General features: G+C 43.5%; 1 protein-coding gene across 1 annotated transcript in view; it reads right to left on the bottom strand.

Annotated features, from left to right (window-relative positions):
- Positions 1–24,716, bottom strand: part of LOC141117599 (interferon-induced very large GTPase 1-like) — a 62,906-nt gene extending 38,190 nt beyond the window's left edge. Inside the window, exon 1 of the mRNA XM_073610530.1 lies at positions 24,588–24,716. Within this exon, the coding sequence (XP_073466631.1) occupies positions 24,588–24,716 (129 nt within the window). The remainder of the gene's footprint in view (positions 1–24,587) is intronic.
- Between the last annotated feature and the right edge of the window lie 1,245 nt (positions 24,717–25,961).

Raw genomic sequence — 25,961 nt, 5'->3', positions numbered from 1 at the left:
AATAAAGGTTGTGTTCCCATCACATATTCCTACATGAACTTGGCTGCCAATCATCCCAATGCACTGGATGGGGAGGGCACTAACACCATACTTTGCATGGTGTCAGGCACTGGTGTGCAGGGCAGGTGTTCTCCTACTGCAAATCAGGGCGATAATTGTGGTTGTTGGTTAGGTTGGGTTGAATTTGGTTTAAATCACGGTGGAGTTCTTGTTGTGTTGTCTAGGAGCAATATGAAAGGTCTCAGGGTTGGGTGGATTCTTGGCTGGAGCCATCTCTCCAACAATGACAGGTGAGGGGACATCTGCCATCCACCACAATGATGCCCGCTGGGGCATTGGCTAGTTAGAGCTCTTCTGTCCCTCTCATCCATCAGCCTATCACACATACATTATCCAACAGACCTGAACATCCTTGTGAAGGAACCAGAGTTTTCAGTGGTTGGAAGTGTCCCCCATACCCCCTGGTGCAGGCATATCATATGAGAGGACCTACCGCTCCTTTTTTATGGCCTTAGTTCATTTAAGCTGATCTCCAGCCTTCCCTCCAGTCTAGCACAGTTGTACAGGCTCCTCTCCAGTACTGAAATGTATTACTTTGATTTCACTGCACACTGTGAGCGTTTCACAATGCACATTAGAAGCTGCAGGGATTCATTTCCAGGCTGGAGGATGTCCAGCATTATCTAGCACTTTGTTCCCCAGCCTTATTCTCCCTGGCCCTCCCCTTTCATTCTTTGGACTTCAGATCTTTTGAACATGGAGGCTTAGCATCACATGTAGGTGTTACCCAGGGTGGTCTGCATGTAAATATAGCCTGCCTAGAAATGCCCTCTCCTCCAGGCTGACATAGGGTGGCCACATTTCTAAGCTGCCATTCAGGGACACCCCAACCCCACCCCCCTTCACAAAAAGGATGTACATCACGGGGTCCTCTTAGTCTGCCTGTAGAGTGGCAAATCTGTAGCATGCATAGAACATGCTGCAGCAAAAATTTAATTTCTAAAGAAAAAAAAGCAAGTCAAATCACATTTAAAGTGGTTTTAAACCCGTTACAACCACTTTAACCTACAGGTAAGTCTAGATTAAGGCTTACCTGTAGGTGCAAGAAATATCTCCCAGACCTGCACGGAGAGATATTTCTTCTGCGCATGCGCCTGAGTCAGAAAGGGCACGCTGTGCCGTTTCTAGCTCGGGTCATGCCGTTAAAGGCGGCTCCCGCACGCATGCGCGGGAGTGACGTCACGCGCCGTCACACGACTCCAGCCAGTCACAGAGCCAGAGTTCGCGGCGCCGGAAGGAAGAGGGGTAAAGAATGGACGCTCGTTACTAGCGAGGAAGACTGGGACATCGCGGGCTTCTCCTGCAGGTAAGTGTCACATAATGGGCTACTATGCAATGCATAGTAGCCCATTATGCTTTACCTTTGCAGGGAAACAAAGAGGAAGTAACACCCATCAGGGTTTACTTCCTCTTTAAGATATTTTGCAGCTTGTTAGCCAACAGATTAGCATCACTAATCCCCTCCATGATTTCCCCTTATCAATCAAGATTCATACCAGGCAGACAAATTACTGACAATATTAGACTAGTAACAAATATAATTCAAGATGTAAATACCAACTCCAAATAAGTCTTATTACTTGGCCACGACATAATGCATTCGATAGTGTATCCTGGAATTTCCTTGATATAATACTGAAGAGATATGGATTCAAGTACGAATTGTTCCATGCCTTTCAAGCTCTTTATCACAACCCATCTACTAGGATAAGATTACCAGGATGTAATTCAGACTTTTTCAAGTTGGGAAGTTGGGCAGGGGCACACGCCAGGGTTGTCCCCTTTCTCCCTTGCTATTCACTCTAGCGATTGAACCCTTAGCCACAGCAATATTACTACAGCCAGACATCAAAGGTTATAAGTCTAATAATAACACCTATAAATTAAGCATGTATGCAGGCGATATGGTTTTATTCCTCACACAACCCAATATAGCTTTACCAAATCTGTTAGATTGTCACACCTTCAGCCTATAAAGGAAAAATAATATCATCTGGACTTGCAATATCAACATTGCCCACTAGATGCTACTCTCAACAAAGGACTATTGATGGGTAGTGTTCTATGGTTATAGACATTTCCTGTCATAATACTAAGAACTAGCCCACTCCCTATTGCAATTCTTTCATCTTTTCCATGAGGAGGACAGAAATGCAATGGAGCCAGCTAAGCCTGTACTGCATGTTCTTAGGAATTCCTAACCCTCTAGGGCAGCATCACTGGTATGCGAAAGACTGTTTATTTGTATACCTAGTAGACATTTCTTATGTTCATGTAATTCTTATATATGTTCGTTGTCTGTTTATTCCTAGTTTCCCTGCGCATATCATATTCTACCTTATATGACCACCACCTGTTCATCGTAATAAAGATCCAAAGTTACAGACAGTCTGGTTATTGTAGGATTCAAGGTTTAAACTGTATGTTGAGCTACATTCACGCCAGGGGCAAACGTGTAGCGAGAACAGAACAGTGAAACAGCGGCTATTCAGCAAGTGGGATTTAGGACAGTGACTACACAGAGGCCTGCTACCCTGTCAGCGCAGTCACCTGCATACGGCAATACAGCAGTCTCTACACAGTCAAGCATTCCTGCAAGCAACATGTCACATAGCCAGGCAACCTCACTCAAGACAAGGTCCCAAGTTTTCAGCTCCTCTAGATCTTCCTTCGCAAGCAATGCACTCGCTATCACATGTGTAAAAGCTGAAGCCGCCAAGGCCCGAGCAGCCTTTGCTGAACAAGAAGTGCAGATTAAAAAGGAGAAAGTGATTCTAAAGTCACAGTTGGAGGCTGAAGGCCGAGAAAGCGCAGCAACAGTTAGAGGCTGAGGAAGCCCTCCTAGAAGTAACCCTAGAGAAACTCACTGTAGAGAAGGAAGCAGCAGCTGCCATAGCCGAAGCAGAGGCCTTAGAATTAGCTGTATACCCGAGAAGTGAATGCAGCAGACGCAGCAATATTCTCGACCCAGAAGCTGAAACTCAAGATTCTCTACAACAAACTTCAGATTACATCAACCAACATTTTAAGCCAAGCAGTGATAAAGAGAAAAGCCAAAGACACTACACGGTACCGAGGAGAAATCCATGCAAAGTGACACCTCCTATGAAAGACTTCCTAAACATGAGATAACAGAGCCTTCTAATCGTCCTCCAGAACCAACCTCCAAGTCAGAACGGTACGACCGAGGTCGTCTCGACACCCTCAAAAGGTATGACTACACACCGCCATCTCACCATGGCAACACACAGCAGGCTAATCAAGCCACCATAGACTTTGCAAGGTTCTTTGCACAACGTGAGTTAGTCACCAAAGGACTTGAAAAGTTTAATGACTGCCCTGAAAGCTACAGAGCCTGGCGGTCTAGAGACTTAGATTTGTCTTGCAGTGAAGAGATAGACCTCCTGATCAAATGGCTTGGAAATGAGTCTGCCGAGCACGCTAGGCGAATCAGGACCATAAATATAAACTACCCAGACACTGGTCTTAAAATGATTTGGGATAGACTTGATGAGTGTTATGGTTCAGCAGAAGCAGTAGAAAGTGAGGCACGGAACGAGAAGGACTGAAAGGAGGGGTAGTGTAGGGCCAGGCATGACAGTGTGCCCAAGGGAGACACAGAAAGGGTTAACAAAATAAAGAGAAAGGTAGTATGGGAAAAGGGGAGGTAAGTTAGGAAACTTTGTGAGAAAGGGGAGTGGTAGTATTTAAAGGGGGGGAGAAGTAAAAGGGGGCAGTGTGAGGAGAGTGCATCAGAGGAGGCAGTTTTACACACCTGCTCCTCTACAATGGCTGCCATTGAGGTGCTTTTGGACAAACTCAGGAGAGCAGCTGAACAGAAGGGACCCGAGTGGCTGCAGAAACAGATTGGTGACGGGGGGGAGGAAGAGCCAGTGGAACCAGCGTCGGGTGAGACGTCTTACCGCGCGCGGAGGTCTCGGCCTCCGGCGTGTTTTTCGCCAGGGCCTGTAGCTCGGCCCGCACGGGTACCAAGGAGCCCGGGAGAGGATCAGTCGGCCCCCCCGGGAAAAAGGAGGCAGATACAGGCTGATGCGGCTCCCGGGCAGTCCACACGCCGCCGGCCGCAATCGGGAGGCGGGGCCACAGGCCAACATGGCGCCGGTTCCCTGCCAGAGGAGAGGAGAGCGCAGCACAGTACATCCAGAACACGGGGCGGACATCCGAGGAGAGCAGTGAGGAGGGATGAAGTGCCAGGCAGTGTCCAGACAAGGAATGCAAGAGATGAGGAGAATGTCCGGAGGGGGCGGAGCTTAACGGCGGAGCAAGCTGCTAGAGTCAGTGCTGGAGAGGGTCGGTTGAACACTAGCCATAAGAGCAACAGGTCGGATGGAGGAGGGGACAAATGGGGAGGAACACAGGTGGTCAGGACAGGTCAGCGACGCCTGTCTGACGGCAGCGGACCTTCGGGGGTGAGGAGGGCCCCATCACCAACTCACGCTACGGCCTCTGGGGCGTCACCACCCAGGCGGCTTACCAGTCAACCAAGCGTGGAGTCTGACGATCGGTTGGAAGGAGAGGTGTCGGAGGAAGATGAGCCAGAAGTGCCAGCGAGGGAGCGCGCCGCGACGGCTGTGGGGAGAGTGCCTGGTCAGCCCGGTAAGTCTAAAACTTCCTTATCATTGTCTGGGGCATTACAGGATTTGACGGGGGTTATGGGAGCAGGTGTAGTAGTGCCTGGGGTTTCTGGGTTGCAGTCGGGGGGGAACGGCCAGACCAGTAGTTGTCGGGTAACAATCCTGCCAGTGCCGGGTCTGGTCAGCAGCTGACGGTTTTCTTGCAGGGTCTGCGGGATTTAATTGGTAGGTTTGAAGGGGGACAGGGGCAGCCTCCCCAAGTGGCCCCATGGACGGCACCGGTAACGGAGTCAGGGGACGGGAGTAATGGGGTTGGGGGGGTGGTGGTACCCCCGGCGGTTCCTCCCACCAGTCAATCAGGGGCCGGAGTCGTTGCGGAGGAGGCAGGAGAAAAAGTGTCCTCAGAGAAAGCTGAAAGTTCAGATGTGGTCAGATTGGTGGACGCTGCGAAGTGTGAGGTTTACGTCTGCTTCGAGGGCCCCTTGGGAGCACATCTGAAACAGGAGGTCCGGGAAAAGATTCATAAAGGTGAGTATAATACAAAAAATAGTGCAGCGCTAGATTATAAATCAATATTAAATATCCGTGAATGAACCATAAGTATCAACGGTGGTGCAGAGTGCTTCATGCAAATCCAAAGTGCTCTTAAATCCGTGCTCCCCCTCTTGTCAGTCAAACCGCTCACCTTGTTAAAATGACCCCTGAACTAACAGGAAGGTCTAATAGGCGTTCACCACTCGAATGGTGGTCAGGGTAATGTCTTGGCTGAAAGGCAGGAACCTCTTCCTTAGTAGGGATCAGTATTAAATAGGTATATTTAATACTGACTATACCTAAGGATCCACAGACCGCTGAGGAAGTCCTCTGGACGATACGCGTGCGGATTGGTTACATCCTGGTTTAGACGCCCCTGCAGCCATCTTAGACTGTCATCTGTAATTACCATGCGCTTTTTAGCCTAGCACTGGCCATAGTGCTAATTTTGTGAGTACCTGTCTTTTAATAAAGGAATCGTTTTTAAAAATTATACAGAGAGCACTATGTATTTTCTTTGTTCATTCCATGCATACCGAAAAGATAAGTGGTGATCCCTACTAAGGAAGAGGTTCCTGCCTTTCAGCCAAGACATTACCCTGACCACCATTCGAGTGGTGAACGCCTATTAGACCTTCCTGTTAGTTCAGGGGTCATTTTAACAAGGTGAGCGGTTTGACTGACAAGAGGGGGAGCACGGATTTAAGAGCACTTTGGATTTGCATGAAGCACTCTGCACCACCGTTGATACTTATGGTTCATTCACGGATATTTAATATTGATTTATAATCTAGCGCTGCACTATTTTTTGTATTATACCACGTGAAAGTATTTATATATTTGCCTTTAGTGTTCAGCAGCTTCGTTTTATCTGAGGGTTTTTGCGCTGACTGTTTGTCTCTTTGTAAATAAAGGTGAGTATGTACAGATATTTTCCCTGCTACCGTTGGAGAAGTTTAACCTGGACAGGGTTAAACCTGATTCCTCTAAGAAGGATGATGAAGAAAAACGGAGGTACCGGCTGATACCGCGGACATTTGTTAATTGGCTACAAGCCTTCGCCATCATGGCAAGCGTCATTGGCGAGAAGCATTGCTCGGCGTTGTTCTGTTACATGGACGCTATTGGAGAGGCGCATAGGGTGTGCGGGGGTTCTGCTTGGCTGCGATATGACGAGCAGTTCAGACAGCGGAAGGCAGTCAGAGCATCCTTGCGCTGGGATCATAAAGATATTAGCCTCTGGATGCGGCTGATGTCATCTGCGAGGGCCCCACCTCAGTCCTCAGGACCGTTAGCCTGAAAAAAGTGTGCTGGCAGTATATTGGGGGGGCCTGTAAATTTGGGGGGGCATGTAAGTTCAAGCATGAATGCTCAGGGTGTGGGGGCGCCCACACGTTGTCGAGATGTTTTAAGAGAGGGAAGCGTGCCAGTGACTCTACTCCAAAGAGGGATGACGCCGGTGAGGGTGGAAAAAATGCTACCTTTTCTAAGTAAGTATCCGGATCGGGGAGCAGCTCGATTGTTGGAGTCGGGTTTTAAGGAGGGCTTTAAGATTCCCTGCTCATTGGCGACGGTTCCACCTATGGCACGGAATTTGAAATCGGCATTACTGCATCAAACAATAGTTGGGGAAAAATTGCAAAAGGAAGTGGCGTTGGGGCGCATGGGGGGGGCCATTTGCCACCAAACCATGGCCGGACTTGGTGGTATCACCGTTGGGGGTGGTACCCAAGAAGGAACCTAATAAGTTCTGTATGATACACCACTTACCTTTCCCAAAAGGGGGTTCAGTCAATGATTTCATTGACCCGGAAGAGTGTACAGTGTCTTACACGTCTTTCGATGCAGCGGTAAAATGGGTGAGGCGCTACGGAAAAGGGGCCCTTATGGCCAAAGTGGATATAGAATCGGCTTTCAGGTTGTTGCCGGTACATCCGCAGAGCTTCCGGCTGTTGGGATGTCACTGGCAGGAACAGTTTTACGTTGACAAATGTTTGCCCATGGGCTGTTCGGTTTCATGCGCCATGTTTGAGGCGTTTAGCTCATTTCTAGAATGGGTAGTTAGAGAGGTTTCGGGCCTAGACTCAGTTATACATTATTTGAATGATTTTCTGTGTATAGGCCCCCCTGCTTCCTCTGTGTGTGCGATTCTGCTTTCCACGTTGCAACACATCGCAGGCAGGTTCGGAGTTCCATTGGCGGCTGAGAAGACGGAAGGCCCTGTGTCGGAAATTAGTTTTTTGGGGATAGTGATAGACTCGATAGCTATGGAATGCCGGTTGCCCAGAGGTAAGTTGGAGGAGCTGCAGAAGGAAATTCGGGATATCCACGGATTGCGGAAGGTGCAGTTGAGAGCTCTTCAGTCGCTGTTGGGTAAGTTGAATTTCGCTTGCAGAGTTATCCCCATGGGGCGGGTTTTTTGCCGACGGCTGTCGGCTGCCACAGCGGGGGTAAAAATACCAACTCACTTTATTAGGCTGACAAAAGAGCATAGAGAGGATTTGAAAGTCTGGTATGAGTTTTTAGCCACATACAACGGGAGGGCAGTGTGGATGTCTGGCCCGGTGAGCAATTTCGATGTGGAATTGGTTACTGACGCGGCGGGCTCCACAGGTTTTGGTGCATATTTTCAGGGAAAATGTAGTGCAGAGCCCTGGCCACAGTCGTGGGAAAAGGCGGGATTCCTCGGAAATTTGGTGCTGCTGGAATTGTTTCCAGTGGTGTTAGCCTTGGAATTATGGGGGGAGGCATGCCGGAATTTGAAACTGAGAATCAATTGTGACAACATGGGTGTAGTGTAGGTGGTGAACCGCATGTCGGCGTCTTCGCAGCCGGTCATACGGCTGTTGAGACAGCTGGTGCTTAGGTGTTTAAGTCTAAACATTTTTGTTTATGCGGTTCACATTCCGGGGGTTGACAATGCGTTGGCTGACTCCTTGTCTCGTTTTCAGTGGAACAAGTTCAGGGAGCTGGCGCCAGGTGCAGACAAGGAAGGAGTTCCTTGCCCGGATTGGATGTGGGAGCTGCCTTTGGAGTCACCGCGGGATGGATTAGGCGGTCAGTAAGTGATTCCACTTGGACGGCCTACAGTAAGGTATGGAAGGAGTGGTCTATGCTGGTGCAGGAGGCGGGTGTGGTGACGCTTAGATCGGAAGGGAGATTATTAGTGTTGTACTTAGTGGCTAGGAACATGGAAAATGGTTGCGCAGTATCTTCAATTGATCGTAAACTGGCAGGCTTGTCGTTCTTGTTTAAATTAATGGGGGGTGAAGATTGGACTAAGGATTTTTGGGTTCGGCAGGCCTTAAAAGGCTATAGGAAGCAGCATAAACAAAGGGATGCGAGAAGGCCTGTCACTTTTGCGAACCTGGTTTCCATATGTGAAATGTTACAGTTAGTTTGTTTATCGCATTATGAAATGCGAATGTTTACAGTGGCATTTTCACTGGCTTTTTATGGGGCTTTTCGTATAGGGGAGTTGATTAGCCCATCTAAGTATGTTGGGGGGGGTGTTGGATCAGGATGTGCAGTTAGAAGGAGGCAGGGTATGTTTGCGGCTGCGGAGGTCTAAAACTGACCAACAAGGTAAAGGGGTGGTTGTGTCCCTGTTTGCCTTACCAGGATCAAGGGTGTGCCCAGTGGAGGCGGTTCGGGAATTTAAGTCGGTCAGGTGTGATGGGGCGGGGCCGTTCCTGAGGCATGAGGATGGATCTTATCTGTCACGTTTTCAATTTATAGCGGTTTTTAGAAAATGTTTACAGAGGGCTGGTTTGGTTGGTGCAGAATATGCTTCCCACTCCTTCTGCATAGGGGCAGCTACTGAAGCTGCCAGATGCGGGTTGGATGAAGCTGCCGTGCGCAGGCTAGGGAGATGGGAGTCTAGGAGATTCAGGTCTTATATAAGACCTAGTTTGGTAATGGAAAAAAAAAAAAAAAACAGGTCACGTAATATTCAAGGGAGAAGTGTTTCGGTTAATAGTTGGTTAGTCGTAGTGTTGAGAGTAAGAGGGTGTCGCAATCTTGTTTTTTGTTTCATTGCAGATGGCAGCCCGGTTCGCCTTGTCTGGATCGTAGGTCACTCCTATGTTTGCTGGGGGGCCAGGAGAGGTGACGTACGTCAGGAAGGTAGACAACTGGGGATTTCCAGAAGGGAGGCTTATATACGCTGGTTAGGCAGACCGGGGATGTTGTGGGGTAGAGTAATGGGCGAAGTGGAGAGGTATGTTCGGTTGGACAGACCCCCTGACGTTCTGGTGATTCATGCGGGTGGGAATGACTTGGGGGTCCGGTCAGTCAGGGATCTGATGGCGAACATCAAAAAGGATTTTATGCTGTTACGGGAAAAATTCCCGGGCAACCTGTTAGTCTGGTCAGACATAGTGGCTCGCACAACATGGCGGTGGGCTAGATCTGTGGCGAGCATTAATAAGACCCGTATTAGAATCAATAAGGTGGTGGGGAGATTTGTCAGACAGAATGGCGGTATAGTTATTCGGCACAGAGAGTTGGAGACGAATGTGGGATTGTACCTGAGGAGGGATGGTGTTCATCTCTCGGATGTAGGGATAGATTTATGGTCCTTAGGTTTGCAGGAGGGGATACAGCAGGCCCTGAGGGTGTGGAGGTGCCCTCAAACGTAAGGTGGTCACGCTTTTGGGCTGTGGCTGTTTTATTCTGGTGGTCTTTGACGGGGGCGGTAAACGGATGGATTAAAAGGGGTGGGGGGCTCATCATTTGCATGTTCCCCTCCGGTGTATTCCTGAACATTGGAGGGAATACTGGGTTTGGTGGCGCTGCAGGAAGCGGTTGTCTCCGAGCGGCTACAGCTGGAGGCCTATTTGTATGGTAAAAGTCCCGCAGTGCGTTGGTTATCCGTGGTTATATAGTTATATATTTATATATATATTTGGAAAAGGTGGGTCACCGTCAGAGACCATCAGACTGGGGTTAACAGTTACGTTATCAATGTGTCATTGTTTGTTTATTGGTTATTTATTTGGAGTATTTATTTGGAGTTGTTTTAATAAAAGAGGCTGTTGTGGCCATGTTACTCCATAAATAAAGTTGTGGTCTCATCATTTTAGGTGGGGTTGTTAAGTTATGGGGTTTTGGTATGTAAAGGGGGAATTGCAAAAATGGAATGGAGGTGACATTTGGACTACACTGGTCAAGCGCACTATTCAAAAGACCTGATAACTTCCCCAGAATACCTAACAAAGCCTACCAGAAACTTAGGGAGTTAAGTGACTTGCTAATGGAACTTCAAGTAGCTAAATCCAAGGGGGACTTACAAGGACTTGCATTTCTTGACACAGCCAGAGGTGTCAACCCCATTGTACAAAAGCTACCCTATAACTTGCAAGAGCAGTGGATTACACATGGATCCCGATTTAAAAGACAGTATGATGTTCCATTTCCTCCTTTTTCTGTTTTTGTGGACTTTGTGGGTCAGCAAGCTAAAACAAGAAATGATCCAAGTTTTGATTGTACATTGTCATGTGCTGCTCCTTCAGGACTTAACCCTCGCAAAACTCCAGTAGCAGTACACAAAACTAACGTGACTCCTCCAGCTTCTTTTCACAGATCTACCAGCTTCTCTAACTCGGAGACAAAGGTCAAAGATCCTGGTAAGCAGTGTCCCTTGCATCGGAAGCCACATCCTCTTCTAAAATGCAGAGCCTTCAGAGAGAAAACCCTGCAGGACCGCAAGGCCTTCCTCAAGGAGAACCACATGTGCTACAGGTGCTGCTCTTCCACATCTCACCTCGCCAAGGACTGTAAGGTCAGTTTAACCACTTAACAACTGGCCCATAGCCGAATGACGGCTGCAGGGCGGTTGCTTAACTCTGGGAGGGCGTACTATGACGTCCTCCCAGAATTCCCCTCTCGCGCGCCCCCTGGGGCGCGCACCCGAACACATGCGTGACCGCGCATCACAGATCCCGGTAAATGGCTGCTAATCGCGGCCGTTTACCATGTCAAATGATGGAGCGATCACATGTAAACAAACCGGCGTCATCTCATGACGCCGGTTTCTCTCCTCCCCTCCTGTGTACCGATCGGTACACTGTGAGCGGAGAGGGGGATGGATGGATGGCTGCAGCGCTGTGGGCTGGATGTGTAGTGCCCACAGCACTAACCAGTGACATCCAGCCATCCATCCATCCATGCTCAGCCATCCCAAATGCTCTGCAATGCTGTGCAATACTCTGCAATGCCCCACAATACTCTGCAATACCCCCACAATACTCTGCAATACCCCCACAATACTCTGCAATACCCCACAATACTCTGCAATACCCCCACAGTACTCTGCAATACCCCACAATACTCTGCAATACCCCGCAGTACTCTGCAATACCCCGCAATACTCTGCAATACCCCGCAATACTCTGCAATACCCCGCAGTACTCTGCAATACCCCGCAGTACTCTGCAATACCCCACAATACTCTGCAATACTCTGCAATACCCCGCAATACTCTGCCATACCCAGCCATACTCTGCAATACTCGGTGATATCCAGCCATACCCAGTCATACTCGGCGATACCCTGCAATACCCCCCATACTCCGCAATACCCCACCATACTCTGCAATACCCCGCCATACTCTGCAATACCCAGCCATACTCAGCCATACCCTGCCATGCTCGTCCATACTCGGCTGTACTCGGCCTCTGTATGTGGCCAGGCTGTGGAAGTCTCACACATGTGGTATCGCAGTACTCAGGAGGAGTAGGAGAAACTATTTTGGTATTGGATAGAAAGATCTGGATGCTGCACACTGGATAAAGTAGAAAACTTGTCTTTATTGTAGAGATAGGACCATCAAAAGTACAAGACAATCATGCAGGATGTACAGGATCAGCTGACGCGTTTCACACTCGAAACTGAGTGCTTACTCATACCTGGCAATTATTGGAATGACTAACATTTATATACCCTAAGAAAGACATCATGTGATCACATAATTAGATGAAAAAATGGGTAACAGCTGGAAACCGATTTTGTGGAGTCTTGGCATCTGCTGACAAGTTAGTATGTTTTCCAATAAAAGAGACTCTAAAAAAGTGATATTTAAGTCACTAAAAATGACCTAAGTCAGTAGGAATGAAAAAACGTAAAAATAAACGTAATTATATAACTGTATGTGTGTAAACAAAAATATATATATATATATATATTATTATATTGTTGTTTTTTATGTGTTTATCAATACATATGTAATAAAACGTGAAGGGGATGTGATGTGTATGTAAAAATAAAATGTGAATCAAAATGATAAAAAATAAATAAATAAAAATATATGTGTAGATTAAGTGTAGACATAATGATATATATGTACTACGTATAAATATGTATGTGCTATATATAAAAAATAAAGTGAGTGTTGTGGCAATATGAGTATGATAAAGAGCAAGTAATGTAAAGTGGAGACAAAAGTTAAATAGGATTTATAGACAAAAGTGGTGTAAATGTTGTTAATTGCTGTAACATAAACAACGATATAATGTATCACAAATGTGTTTAAAAAAACTGCGTGTATATGTATTCAAAATATATGTTGCAGCGGAATGTTCAAAGGGTATGTGAACAAATGGAATTGGGATTAGCTGGATAGCAAAAAAATGCTATGCTATGATGCTAGTTTTAGCCGACCACAATGGATGATTGTGAAACGAGATTGTTGTGTGTATGGGTATGCAGGAATGTTCAAAGTGAGAGAGAGAAATCTTTAATGATATAGCATGAAGTTGTGTGTAAAGCGTGGTTGTAAGACTACAATTAAAGTATATATTAAGGTTTTTTAATGTTTTTTAATAATAAAGATCAACAGTGACGTCAAGAACAAAAAGATCTCGCCAGCCCAATGCACCACAGTGTGATCTAATTAACCTGTGGATGTATTAATGATGTGTGCAAAAAGCCAGCAAATAGTTTAAAAATAGAACATCATGGGGAGTGTGCAGAGCTCTACTAATCAAAAGAGAGAGATAAAGCAATGCTAAGAAAGTAAGACAATGAGTGATTAACCCGTGGTGCTCTGTACAAAAGTACATTCTTCAAATATAGACGTCAGCAGATGCCAAAACCACTATACAACTAACAATTTTAATGCTGACATTAAATAGAGGTAATAATAAACTCACTAGTGCGATGTTAATATGATAATACCAACTAATAAAATGATTTGATACACAAACAGGTACACAAGAGGTCGGAGTAGATCCAATCTATAAAAATAGTAAAGGATATGTCATTATATTAAGTATCATAATAAAACAAGTTGCATCATGTTCTAGCACTAAACAAGTCAAACGGACATAACACGCGAACCATAACATGTAAAGAGAATCTCTTTTTCTTATGTATAGATTCATGTTCCGTATAGCTAAACGATGATCCCAAAAACACTCTTATAAAGTTAAACATAAATTTGCTCGAGAATGTAGAAAAGGGTCTACATGAGACATATATATGAATTAAATCACTTTTTTCTCATTTTTTCAAAGCTAAAAAGTTAAAAATAAGAAAAAACAACAAAAATGAAAATGGAGATTAAAAATAAAGTGGTGAATATCAATGAAAAGAATATGAATATCATAAAAGTAATCAAAAACACAAAAATGTGAAAAGGTAAAATTCTTTATGTTAAAGCTGTTGTGCGTGTATCCAAAAAAGAAAAGAAAAATCAACACGAAAAAGTGATGAGATATGTATTGTGTTTAAACAGATTGGATGTCGCAGAACAGCATTATATGATTAAAGGGTACTCGTACAATTTCCACTGGCCACAATGTATTGAAGACTCCTAATTTATCATATTAAATATGGTAAATATGTCAAAAAGGGGGGGGGGGTCCATGCAAAACATATAGATTAAATTAACTGTAAATATATTGCTCATATCAGTATGTAAAATAAACTATGTCCGTGTATGGACCCATTTTTGGTCAGTGGGAGTGGGAGAACCCATGTAATGACACCATGTGACTGGAGTGTATGATGGAGGAAAAGGGGAGGAGGGGGGGAAAAGAGAGAGAGGGAAGAAGAAGATTAAAGTAATATGGAAGTTGAGAGATCCTAATTGGTTTTAGGATGTAACTCTATTTTGAGAGGTGAATTGAGACAATCACTCGTAATAATAGGAGACATCCCACTCAAAATTCAAACCTAGAGGAATTCTCATGTTTAAAGAGAATATCCAATATACTTCGCGTTTACAAAGTAATTGGAACCTGTCGCCTCCTCTGGCAGGTGTTACAACCTTTTTCTATGCCCTGAATAAAAAGGCTTGAAACATCTTTCTGGTGCACAAAGATCCAATGCTTTGCCACATTGGTTAATCTGTCTTTTTCAATGTCATGTAGGTGTTAATATAAACGATCCCTGAGGCGGCGTATTGTTCGCCCGACATACTGAATGTGGCATATGTCACAAGTGATCACATATATAATAAACTGGGTGTTGCAGTTTATAAATGAAGTGATATTAAACACTTTGCCATTCGTGCAAGATTGAACTTGTTTGCCCTTTTTTATGTGACCATAATAATTACATCCCTTTTTACCACATTTATAGTTGCCCTTGAAACTCAACCAGTTGAATTTGGTTTGTTCAGATTTCACCAGACTGGGCGAAAGAGAGCTCCCCAAGGTAGGTGCCCTGCGGGAGACCACTTTAATGCCTCTAGAGAGGATGTTCTTGTATGCAGTGTCATTGTATAAGATAGGAAGGTATTTGGTAACTATCTTTCTTATCTGATTGAATTCCGCGCTATATGGTGTAGAAAATACCGGGGTAATAATTGAGGGGGGACTGGAACAAGATTTTTCTTGTAAAAGTGTATGTCTGGGAATCGCACTTGCTGTAGTGAGTGCTCTGTTAACTAGCGCTGTGCCATATCCCCAATCTCTAAACCGTTGAGCCATGTTATTAGCTTCCATATGGTAACTTTCAGGAGTACTGCACAGGCGTTTAAGCCTCAGAAATTGTCCATATGGTACACCTCGTATAGTGTGTTTGAGATGTGCTGAATCTGCCCTGAGGAGGGTATTACCCACAGTAGGTTTTCTATATAGGGTAGTGTGGATAGTATTGCCTGCACCTGTGAGTTTTACATCAAGGAAGTCGATGCTATAAGGTTGTAAGGTACCTGTAAACCTTAAATTAAGGTTATTATTGTTGAAGTATTAAAGCCAAGCTTCCAAGTCTGCATCTGCATCAGATGTAATAAACAGGAGGTCATCAATAAAACGACAGTAAAAAAACGTATCTAGTCTGCGGGGGCTATCATGTCCAAAGATGCGGGACCTCTCCCACCAACCCATGAAGATGTTGGCGAGGGAGGGCGAAAATTTGGCGCCCATAGAGGCCCCGCATCTCTGGAGATAATAGCCCCCGTCGAACATGAAAAAATTATGTGTAAGTAAATACTGCAACGCCTGTAAAATAAAATCTTGTAGGATAAGTGAAAATCTGCCAGATTTTCTGAGAGCCCAAGCAACCGCCTGGAGACCTAAGTGGTGTGGGATACTAGAGTAAAGACTGGTGACATCGCAACTGATCCACCTAAAATGATTCTCCCATTGAAGATGTTGTAATTTATTGAGCAATTGCTTGGTATCTCTCAAATAACCAGGCAGGCTGGTTGCCAAGGGCTGTAGTTGGGAATCCACCCATTCACTTAGGCGTTCATTCAATGAACCAATGCCTGCTACAATAGGTCGACCTGTTAAGGGGTGAAGTCCTTTGTGGACCTTAGGTAAATGATGGAATATGGGCATGACTGGATGTTCAGGGATAAGTTTTTCTTTATCTTTGTGTGAACAAATGCCTACTAGTATCGCTCTATCTATGAGGGCAGAAAGTTTATTTTTGAAGGGGAGTGTTGGATTGGATGGAAGTAATTGATAGGTTTGTGTATCAGACGTAAAGCTTCTTGTGTGTAAGTTTCAGTGTCTAAAACAACAACTATTCCTCCCTTATCTGCATTCCTGATAGCAATACTAGTATCTGCTGTTAAAGTTTTCAGGGCTAGTCTCTCATTTTGTGTCAAATTATCCTTAATGGGTTTTTTGTGGCAATTGTGAGCCAAACGAGTCAAATCCACCATAGAAGAGTTTTTTTTCTCAATCTATTTTGGGGTGTCATTTTTGGTATGTACATGCTATGCGTTAGAAATATTGTATAAATGGACAACTTTGTGTTAAAAAAAAAAAAAATGCGTTTTAACCACTTCCCGCCCGCCGGCTGTCATACAATGTCCTTGACTTTGTGCGGGGATATCTGAATGATGGGTGCAGCTACAGGCATCATTCAGATATCAGCTTTTTCAGCCAGCGATTCCCTACACCATAAGAATGATCATAGCGCCTGTTCCACTGCTTGATTGTTCTTATGGGAGGCGAGAGGGGATGTCCCCCCCTCCCGCCGCCCTCCGGTGCTTCTACCAACTCACCGCTACGATCGAAGCCAGGATCTTTTTTTTTTATTTCAGGCTTCCCAGTCTAGAGGTGAGATGTGGGGTCTTATTGACCCCATATCTCACTGTAAATAGCACCTGTCATGCCATATTCCTATTACAAGGGATGTTTACATTACTTGTAATAGGAATAAAAGTGGTCAAAAAAAATTTTTTTTTGGAAAAAAGCATCAAACTAAAATAAATAAAGTAAAATGAACAATAAAAAAAAAAAAATTTTAAAGCGCCCCTGTCCCTGTGTGCTCGCATGCAGAAGCAAACGCATACGTAAGTCCCGCCCACATATGAAAACGGTGTTCAAACCACACATGTAGGTATGAGGTATCGCTGCGATCGGTGGAGCGAGAGCAATGATTTTGGCCCTAGACCTCCTCTGTAACTCAAAACATGTAACCAGTAAAAATTTTTAAAGCGTCGCCTATGGGGATTTTTGAGTAGCAAAGTTTGACGCCATTCCACAAGCGCGTGCAATTTTGAAAGGTGACATGTTGGGTATCTATTTACTCGGCGTAACTTCATCTTTCACATTATGCAAAAACATTGGGCTAACTTTACTGTTTTGGTTTTTTTAAAGCACAAAAATTTTTTTTCCAAAAAAAAAGCGTTAAAAAAATTGCTGTGCAAATACAATGCGAGATAGAAAGTTGCAATGACCACCATTGTATTTTCTAGGGTCTTTGCTAAAAAAACATATATAATGTTTCGGGGTTCTATGTAATTTTCTAGCTAATAAATGATGATTTTTACATGTAGGAGAGAAATGTCAGAATTGGCCTGGGCACTCCAGAACGCCTGAAGGTGCTCCCCTGCATGTTGGGCCTCTGTATGTGGCCACGCTGTGTAAAAGTCTCACACACGTGGTATCGCCATACTCAGGAGTTATAGCAGAATGTGTTTTGGAATGTAATTTGTGGTATGCATATGCGGTGTGTGAGAAATAACCTGCTAATATGAAAATTTTGTGAAAAAAAAAAGTAAAAAAAAAAACTTGATTTTGCAAAGAATTGTGGGAAAAAATGACAACTTCAAAAAACTCACCATGCATCTTTCTAAATACCTTGGAATGTCTTCTTTCCACAAAGGGGTCATTTGGGGGGTATTTGTACTTTTCTGGCATGTTAGGGTCTCAAGAAATTATATAGGCCGTCAGTACAGGTGTGATCAATTTTCAGATATTCGCACCATAGCTTTTGGACTCTATAACTTTCACAAAGACCAAATAATATCCACCGATTTGGGTTAATTTTACCAAAGATATGTAGTGGTATAAATTTTGGCCAAAATATATGAAGAAAAATTACTAATTTGCAAAATTTTATAACAGAAATGAAGAAAAATGTATTTTTTTACAGATTATTTCTTTTTTCTTTTATAGCGCAAAAAATAAAGAACCCAGCAGTGATTAAATACCACCAAAAGAAAGCTCTATTTGTGTGAAAAAAAGGACAAAAATTTCATATAGATACAGTGTTGCATGACTGGGTAATTGTCATTCAAAATGTGAGAGCACCAAAAGCTGAAAATTGGTCTGGTTAGGAAGGGGGTTTAAGTGCCCAGTGGTCAAGTGGTTAAAATGCACAGAATGTGACAGCTCAGATTACAACACAGGTTTACATCCTGGGCCAGCTCCATGGACTTTACAACACACTTTCAGCACTAGTGAGCATGGTGGGGAGGAAGAGCACACCATTACAACTACATCAGCGATCACTTCACAATGTACAGAGGTCTGCAAAGGAGTCATAGGTGGCAGGTCCTGCTCCAAAATCTGCCTAGTCAGAGTCTACCCAGCAGGCCAAAAAGACAAAGCTATAAAGCTTTACGCAATTCTGGATGACCAACGTAACAAGTCAATTGCCAGCTCAACCTTCTTTGACATCTTTGGCATCAAAGGCCCCAGCATCCCCTACACCTTAAAACTTGTGCAGGAATAGTGGAAACGGCGGGGAGGAGAGAATCCGGCTACAATCATGCTTGTCTTTATCAACTCTTATCGAATGCAACCAGATCCCCGACCATAGATCTGAAATTCCTACAGCAGATGTGGCTGCTCATCACCCACACTTGAAACGCATAGCGCATCTGATAGCAGAACTTGATCCTCAGGCTCAGATTATCCTACTCCTTGGGAGAGATATCTTACGAGTCCACAAATCAAGAGCTCAAATGAATGGTCCCAGCAACACTCCTTATGCTCAGAGGTTAGACCTTGGATGGGTCATCATAGGAGATGTCTGTCTAGGAAGCGTGCACAAACCTAACTCCGCTAACAGCATGCTCACAAATACCCTAGAGAATGGGCGTCCCTCTCTTTTCCAGCCATGCCACAACCACTTCCTTGTTAAGGAATCGCCCTACACCACCCACTTGTTTTGTCCCTTCACAAGCCCCATTAGTGACAACTTTGCCTGTGACAGTGACCGAGACCATTTAGGGTGCACAGTCTTTCAAAGAACTAAAGACGAAAATCGTGTGGCAATGTCTATTGAGGACAAACTCTTCTTAGAGTTAATGAAGCAAGGACTAATCAAAGATAGCACAAACAGCTGGGTCGCACCTCTTCCCTTCAGACCACAGAGACAAGGCTTAACCAATAACAGAGAACAAGTGCTACAACGTTTCACTTCCCTTAGACGTAATTTACAAAGAAAGCCAGAGATGAGAGAACATTTCTTTTCTTTCATGGGGAAGATCTTTGAGAACGGTCATGCCGAGATAGCTCCCACCCTTAAAGACTCTGAAGAGTGTTGGTACCTCCCTATATTCGGAGTGTACCATCCCAAAAAGCCAGGTCAAATCAGAGTAGTGTTTGACTCTAGTGCCAAATTCAAGGGTGTCTTCTTGAACAATGTCCTCTTGACAGGTCCAGACCTCAGCAACAAACTCCTGGGAGTGCTCTTACGCTTCCGCAAAGATTCTATTGCCTTCATAGCTGACATCCAACAGATGTTTCATTGCTTCCTGGTCCAAGAGGAAGACAGAAACTTCCTAAGGTACCTTTAGTTCAGAGACAATGACCCTTTCAAAGACATCTCAGAGTATCACATGAGGGTACACATCTTTGGAAATAGCCCTTCACCTGCAGTCGCTATCTACGGACTCAGACATTCTGCCCAAGAAGGTGAACTTGAGTATGGCTCAGATGTAAAGCAATTTGTTGAGAAAGACTTTTATATAGATGACTGTTTGCAGACTCACTGGAAGGTAAGGATTTCAATCTGTCTTCTTAAAAGAGCATAGGAAATGCTCGCTTGTTCTAATCTCAGGCTTCACAATATTGCTTCCAACAGCAAAGAGGTAATGGAAGCTTTCCCTGCTCAAGAACATTCTAACGATCTAGAAGACTTAGATCTAGGTACTGACTCTTTACCTGTACAGCGCAGTCTAGGTCTACTTTGGGACTTGAAATCTGATTCCTTTACCTTCCAAATAAATGGAGAAGAAAAGCCTTTCACTCGCAGAGGTGTCTTGTCCACAATCAATAGCCTATACGACCCATTAGGATTTGCGGCACCTGTTACAATTCAAGGTAAAGCCCTACTTAGAGACTTGATTTGTGAAACATCCGACTGGGATGCCCCACTACCCCCTGAAAAGAGGAACTCTTGGGTAGAGTGGAGGAACTCTCTATCAGTCTTATCTGATCTCCATGTTTCACGCCCATATGCTCCCATACCCTCTACAAAGACACAGAGCCAAAACCTTTGCATATTCTGTGATGCTTCTATCAAGGCAATATCTGCTGTGGCTTACTTAAGAACTGTCGACACTACAGCACGATGCCACGTAGGATTCGTCATGGGCAAGGCAAAGCTAGCTCCACACCCTGAGCATACTGTACCTAGGCTAGAACTTTGTGCTGCAGTACTAGCTGTTGAACTAGCAGAACTAATAACCTCAGAGATGGACATTGACCTCAAGGATATCCAGCTCTATACTGACAGCAAGGTAGTGCTAGGCTACATCTACAATGAGACCAGACGTTTCTATGTTTACGTCAACAACAGAGTGTTGAGGATTAGGAAATCCACTCGTCCAACACAATGGCGCTACGTACCTACTGACCATAATCCTGCAGACCATGCTACAAGAGCTGTTGCTGCATGTAACCTTAAAGACACAACATGGTTTACAGGACCTGCATTCTTGTACAATGCAAAACAGACTGTTCCTAAGAGTGACACCATTGAACTAGTAGATCCAGACTCAGATACTGACATCCGTCCTAAGATCTCGACTTTTCAGACTGCAACTTCAGACTGCCAGCTTAAATCTAACAGATTTACCAGATTCTCAAAATGGAAGACGCTTGTTCGAGCTATTTCTTGTCTTATCCATATAGCTAATTTTGTTGTTGTCATCTGAGGAATAAATAGTGGTATCTGATGATACCAGGCGGGTGTTATGCCTTCAGCCTATAAAGGAAAAATAATATCTTCTTGACTTGCAATATCAACATTGCCCACTAGATGCCACTCTCAACAAAGGACTATTGATGGGTAGTCTTCTATGGTTAATAGACAATTCCTGTCAAAATACTAAGAACTAGCCCACTTCCTATTGCAACTTTTTCATCTTTTCCATGAGGAGGACAGAAATGCAATGGAGCCAGCTAAGCCTGTACTGCATGTTCTTAGGAATTCCTAACCCTCTAGGGCAGCATCACTGGTATGCGAAAGACTGTTTATTTGTATACCTAGTAGACATTTGTTATGTTCATGTAATTCTTATATATGTTCATTGTCTGTTTATTCCTAGTTTCACTGCGCATATCATATCCTACCTTATATGACCACCACCCGTTCATCGTAATAAAGATCCAAAGTTACAGACAGTCTGGTTATTGTAGGATTCAAGGTTTAAACTGTATGTTTAGCTACATACATGCCAGGGGCAAACGTGTAGCGAGAACAGAACTTAGATACTCTTATAACATTCGCATCATTATCAGGCCTAACAGTGAATGTTTCTAAATCAATTGGTATGCCAATAAACATCCCACCATCTCATTTAGACTCCTTACGTTCCTCATTTCATTTTACCTGGTCAATGGAGAATCTCCCATATTTAGGCATCTTTCTCACGGCAAATTTTAATAACCTAACCTCAAAAAACGATTTGCCCATAATACAGAGATTAAAATCGATGCTTAAAATGTGGAAATCTTTCAAAATATAATTTTTAGGCAGAATCGCAGCAATTAAAATGACAATTCTACCAAAGATCTTATACCTATTCAGGGCACTGCCAATTAGACTAAATAAAGTATATATTACTAAAATTCAAACAGAGATTAACACGTTTATATGGTTAGATTCAGATTCACACCCTCGTTTATCAATTAGTATTCTATAAATCACAAAAGAACGGAAGACTTGGCCTTCCAGATTTCTGGTTATATTACTTAGCTACCAGATGGTCACAAATTGCACAATGGCATATTCCCAACTCCATTGTCCCATGGGTTAAGTTTGAAAAAGACTCAATTCTACCATATTCTATCTCTGGAATATTATGGGGAAATAAAATTTCAATTCATACTTTAGACACTCAACCAACTGGTCGCACAATCATACCAATTATGGAAACTACACAACAAAAAATACAAACTGATATCTAACACCCCCCGACATGCTTCTTTTGTTGGAGATCCAAAATCCCCCCTTAATACCCATGATGCTGGAGACTTCTCATGGTGGATAAATAACAACCTGACATCCCTTTCTAATTTTATTGAACACAACAATTTTGCCTCATTCCCCTCACTAAAATCTAGACATCAGACTCCCAATACTGAGTTGAATAAATTCCTCCAAATTAGACACTTTAATGCCCTGTACACACGGTCGGACTTTCCGACGGAATATGTGCGATCGGAGCTTGTTGTCGGAAATTCCGACCGTGTGTAGGCTCCATCTGACTTTTTCCATCGGAATTTCCGACACACAAAGTTTGAGAGCAGGCTATAAAATTTTCTGACAACAAAATCCAATCCTTTTAAATTCTGATGGTGTGTAGACAAATCCGACGGACAAAGTGCCACGCATGCTCACAATAAATTAAGAGACGAAAGCTATTGGCTACTGCCCCGTTTATAGTCCCGACATACGTGTTTTACATCACCGCGTTCAGAACGATCGGATTTTCCGACAACTTTGTGTGACCGTGTGTATGCAAGACAAGTTTGAGCCAACATCCGTCGGAAAAAATCTGATGGATTTTGTTGTCGGAATGTCCGAACAATGTCCGACCGTGTGTACAGGGCATAACGCATATTTCCAAACAACAAACTCGCAACCACCATCATTCTTTGAAAGCATTTGTCTAAAATCACCAAGAAGATCTGGACTGATATCAGAAATACACTCTAATCTAGTTAATAACATAGAACAAAACAAACTCCCCTATATGCATAAATGGGAACAAGAATGTGAATTCATGTTTACAACTGAAAACTGGGATAATTGCATCAATAATCTACACAAATCACAACACATACAGAATCCTCCATCAGGAGAGAGGAAAAATACTTCTCATGTGTAACAGAGTGAGAAAAGGAGAGATAGTCTGCAGAGGGAAAGTGATAATCTTCAGAGAGAGAGAGAAATGCCTTAGGTGAGAACAATAAAAGAGACATGAGAGATATTCTGCACAGAGAGGAGACATACTCTTCATGGAAAGGAGAGATAATTTGCATGAAGAAAAGAGATACCCTGCTTGGAAAAGAGAGATACTCTGCATGGAAAGGAGAAATACTCTGTATGGATAGAAGAGATACTTTGTGTGGAGACAAGAAATATCCTGCATAGAAAGCAGAGAAACTCTGCATGGAAAGGAGAGATACTGTGCATTGAAAAGAGAGATACTCTGCATGGAAAGGAGAGATACTCTGCATGGAAAAGAGAGATACTCTGCATGGAAAGGAGAGATACTCTGCATGGAAAAGAGAGATACTCTACATGGAAAGGAGAGATACTCTGCACAGAAAAGAGAGATACTCTGCACAGAAAAGAGAAATACTCTTCATGGAAAAGAGAGATACTCTGCATGGAAAAGAGAGATACTCTGCATGGAAAAGAGAGATACTCTGCACTGAGAAAAGAGACACTCTGCATGGAAAGGAGAGATACTCTGCATTGAAAAGAGAGATACTCTGCATGGAAAGGAGAGATACTCTGCATGGAAAAGAGAGATACTCTACATGGAAAGGAGAGATACTCTGCACAGAAAAGAGAGATACTCTGCACAGAAAAGAGAAATACTCTTCATGGAAAAGAGAGATACTCTGCATGGAAAAGAGAGATACTCTGCATGGAAAGGAGAGATACTCTGCACTGAGAAAAGAGACACTCTGCATGGAAAGAAGTGATACTCTGCGTGGAAAAGAGGGATACTCTGCATGGAAATGAGAAATATTATGCATGGAGAGGAGAGTTACTTTGTGTGGAGAAGAGAAATTCTCTGCATGGAGAGGAAAAAAAGAGGGATAATCTGCATGAAGAAAAAAGAAACTCTGCATGGTGAAAAGCGATACTCTGCATTGAGAGGAGACATACTCTGCACTGAGAAAAGAGATACTCTGCATGGAAAGAAATGATACTCTGCATTTAAAAGAGAGATACTGTGTATGGAGAGGAGAGATGCTTTGTGTGGAGAAGAGAAATACTCTGCATGGAGAGAAAAAAGAGAGGAGAAAAGAGAGATAATCTGGACAAAGAAAAAAGATACTTTGCATGGAGAAAAGAGATATTCTGCATGAAAAAGAGAGATACTCTGTGTGGAAGAAGAGATACTCTGCATGGAAAGGAGAGATACTCTGCATAGAGATGAGATATACTTTGTATGAAGAAGAGAGATGCTCTGCAGGGAAAAGAGAGATACTCTGCAAGGAATGATAAGGAGAAGCCCCCAACCTTAGCCAGAGGTTCCTGCAGTCTCTCCGTCCTTCTGTTCCTCTTTGCAGGTGTTTCTGTACAAATCACTTTTACTTTATCTTTCTTACACAAATCAGTTTGTGCTGACATTGGGGCCACACCTAACATTTCCCCGCTGGCCATTCACCACCATCTACTACACTTCCTTGTATGACTCCCAGGCTACTGACTAACCACTTAAGGACCGGGCCTCTTTTTTAGATTTGTTGTTTACAAGTTAAAAACAGTTTTTTTTTTGCTAGAAAATTACTTAGAACCATTAGAAACATTAAACATTTTTATTCCTAACACCCTAGACAATAAAATGGCAGTAGTACTTTCTGTCACACCGTATTTACGCAGCGGTCTTACAAGCGCACTTTTTTTGGAAAAAATAGTAAAGTTAGACCAATTTTTTTAATATTGTAAAAGATAATGTTACGCAGAGTAAATTGATACCCAACATGTCACGCTTCAAAATTGCGCCCGCTCATGGAATGGCGACAAACTTTTACATATAAAAATCTCCATAGGCGACGTTTAAAAAAATTTAAATGTTGCATGTTTTGAGTTACAGAGGAGGTCTAGGGTTAGAATTATTACACTTGCTCTACCGATCGCGGTGATACCTCACATGTGTGGTTTGAACACCTTTTTAATATGTGGGCCCTACTCGCATATACGTTCGCTTCTGCACGCGAGCTCGGCGGGACGGGGCACATTTAAAAAAAAAATTTCTTATTTATTTTACCTTTTATTTTTTATTTTTACACTATTTCAAAAAAAAAAAAAGTGTCACTTTTATTCCTGTTACAAGGAATGTAAACATCCCTTGTAATAGAAAAACAGCATGACAGGTCCTCTTAAATATGAGATCTGGGGTCAAAAAGACCTCAGATCTCATATTTAGACTAAAATGCAATAAAAAAAAATTGTCATTTAAAAAAATGATTTAAAAAAATGGCCCTTTAAGAGCTATGGGCGGAAGTGACGTTTTGACAAATCGCAGAGACCACTTTTATCTTGTAGCGGACCGCCGGCTGAACACTAGGATACCGGGGTTATGGCAGCTAGCTTCTGCCATAACAACAATATCCGTCCTCCAAGTAAGGACGTATATCGGCGTTCAGCGGTCCGAAAATGGTTAACCCATTCCTGGCCAGTAGGGATGAGCTTCGAGTTCGAGTCAAACTCATGTTCGACTCGAACATCGGCTGTTCGCCAGTTCGCTGAACAGTGAACAATTTGGGGTGTTCGTGGGCAAATTTGAAAGCCACGGAACACCCTTTAAAAGTCAATGGGAGAAATCAAAAGTGCTAATTTTAAAGGCTTATATGCATGGTATTGTCATAAAAAGTGTTTGGGGACCTGGGT

Source organism: Aquarana catesbeiana, linkage group LG13 (assembly GCF_042186555.1).
Source record: "Aquarana catesbeiana isolate 2022-GZ linkage group LG13, ASM4218655v1, whole genome shotgun sequence".
NCBI classification, from domain to species: domain Eukaryota; kingdom Metazoa; phylum Chordata; class Amphibia; order Anura; family Ranidae; genus Aquarana; species Aquarana catesbeiana.
The sequence above is the reverse complement of the archived record's forward strand: the minus strand, read 5'-3'. Positions and strand labels throughout refer to the sequence as shown.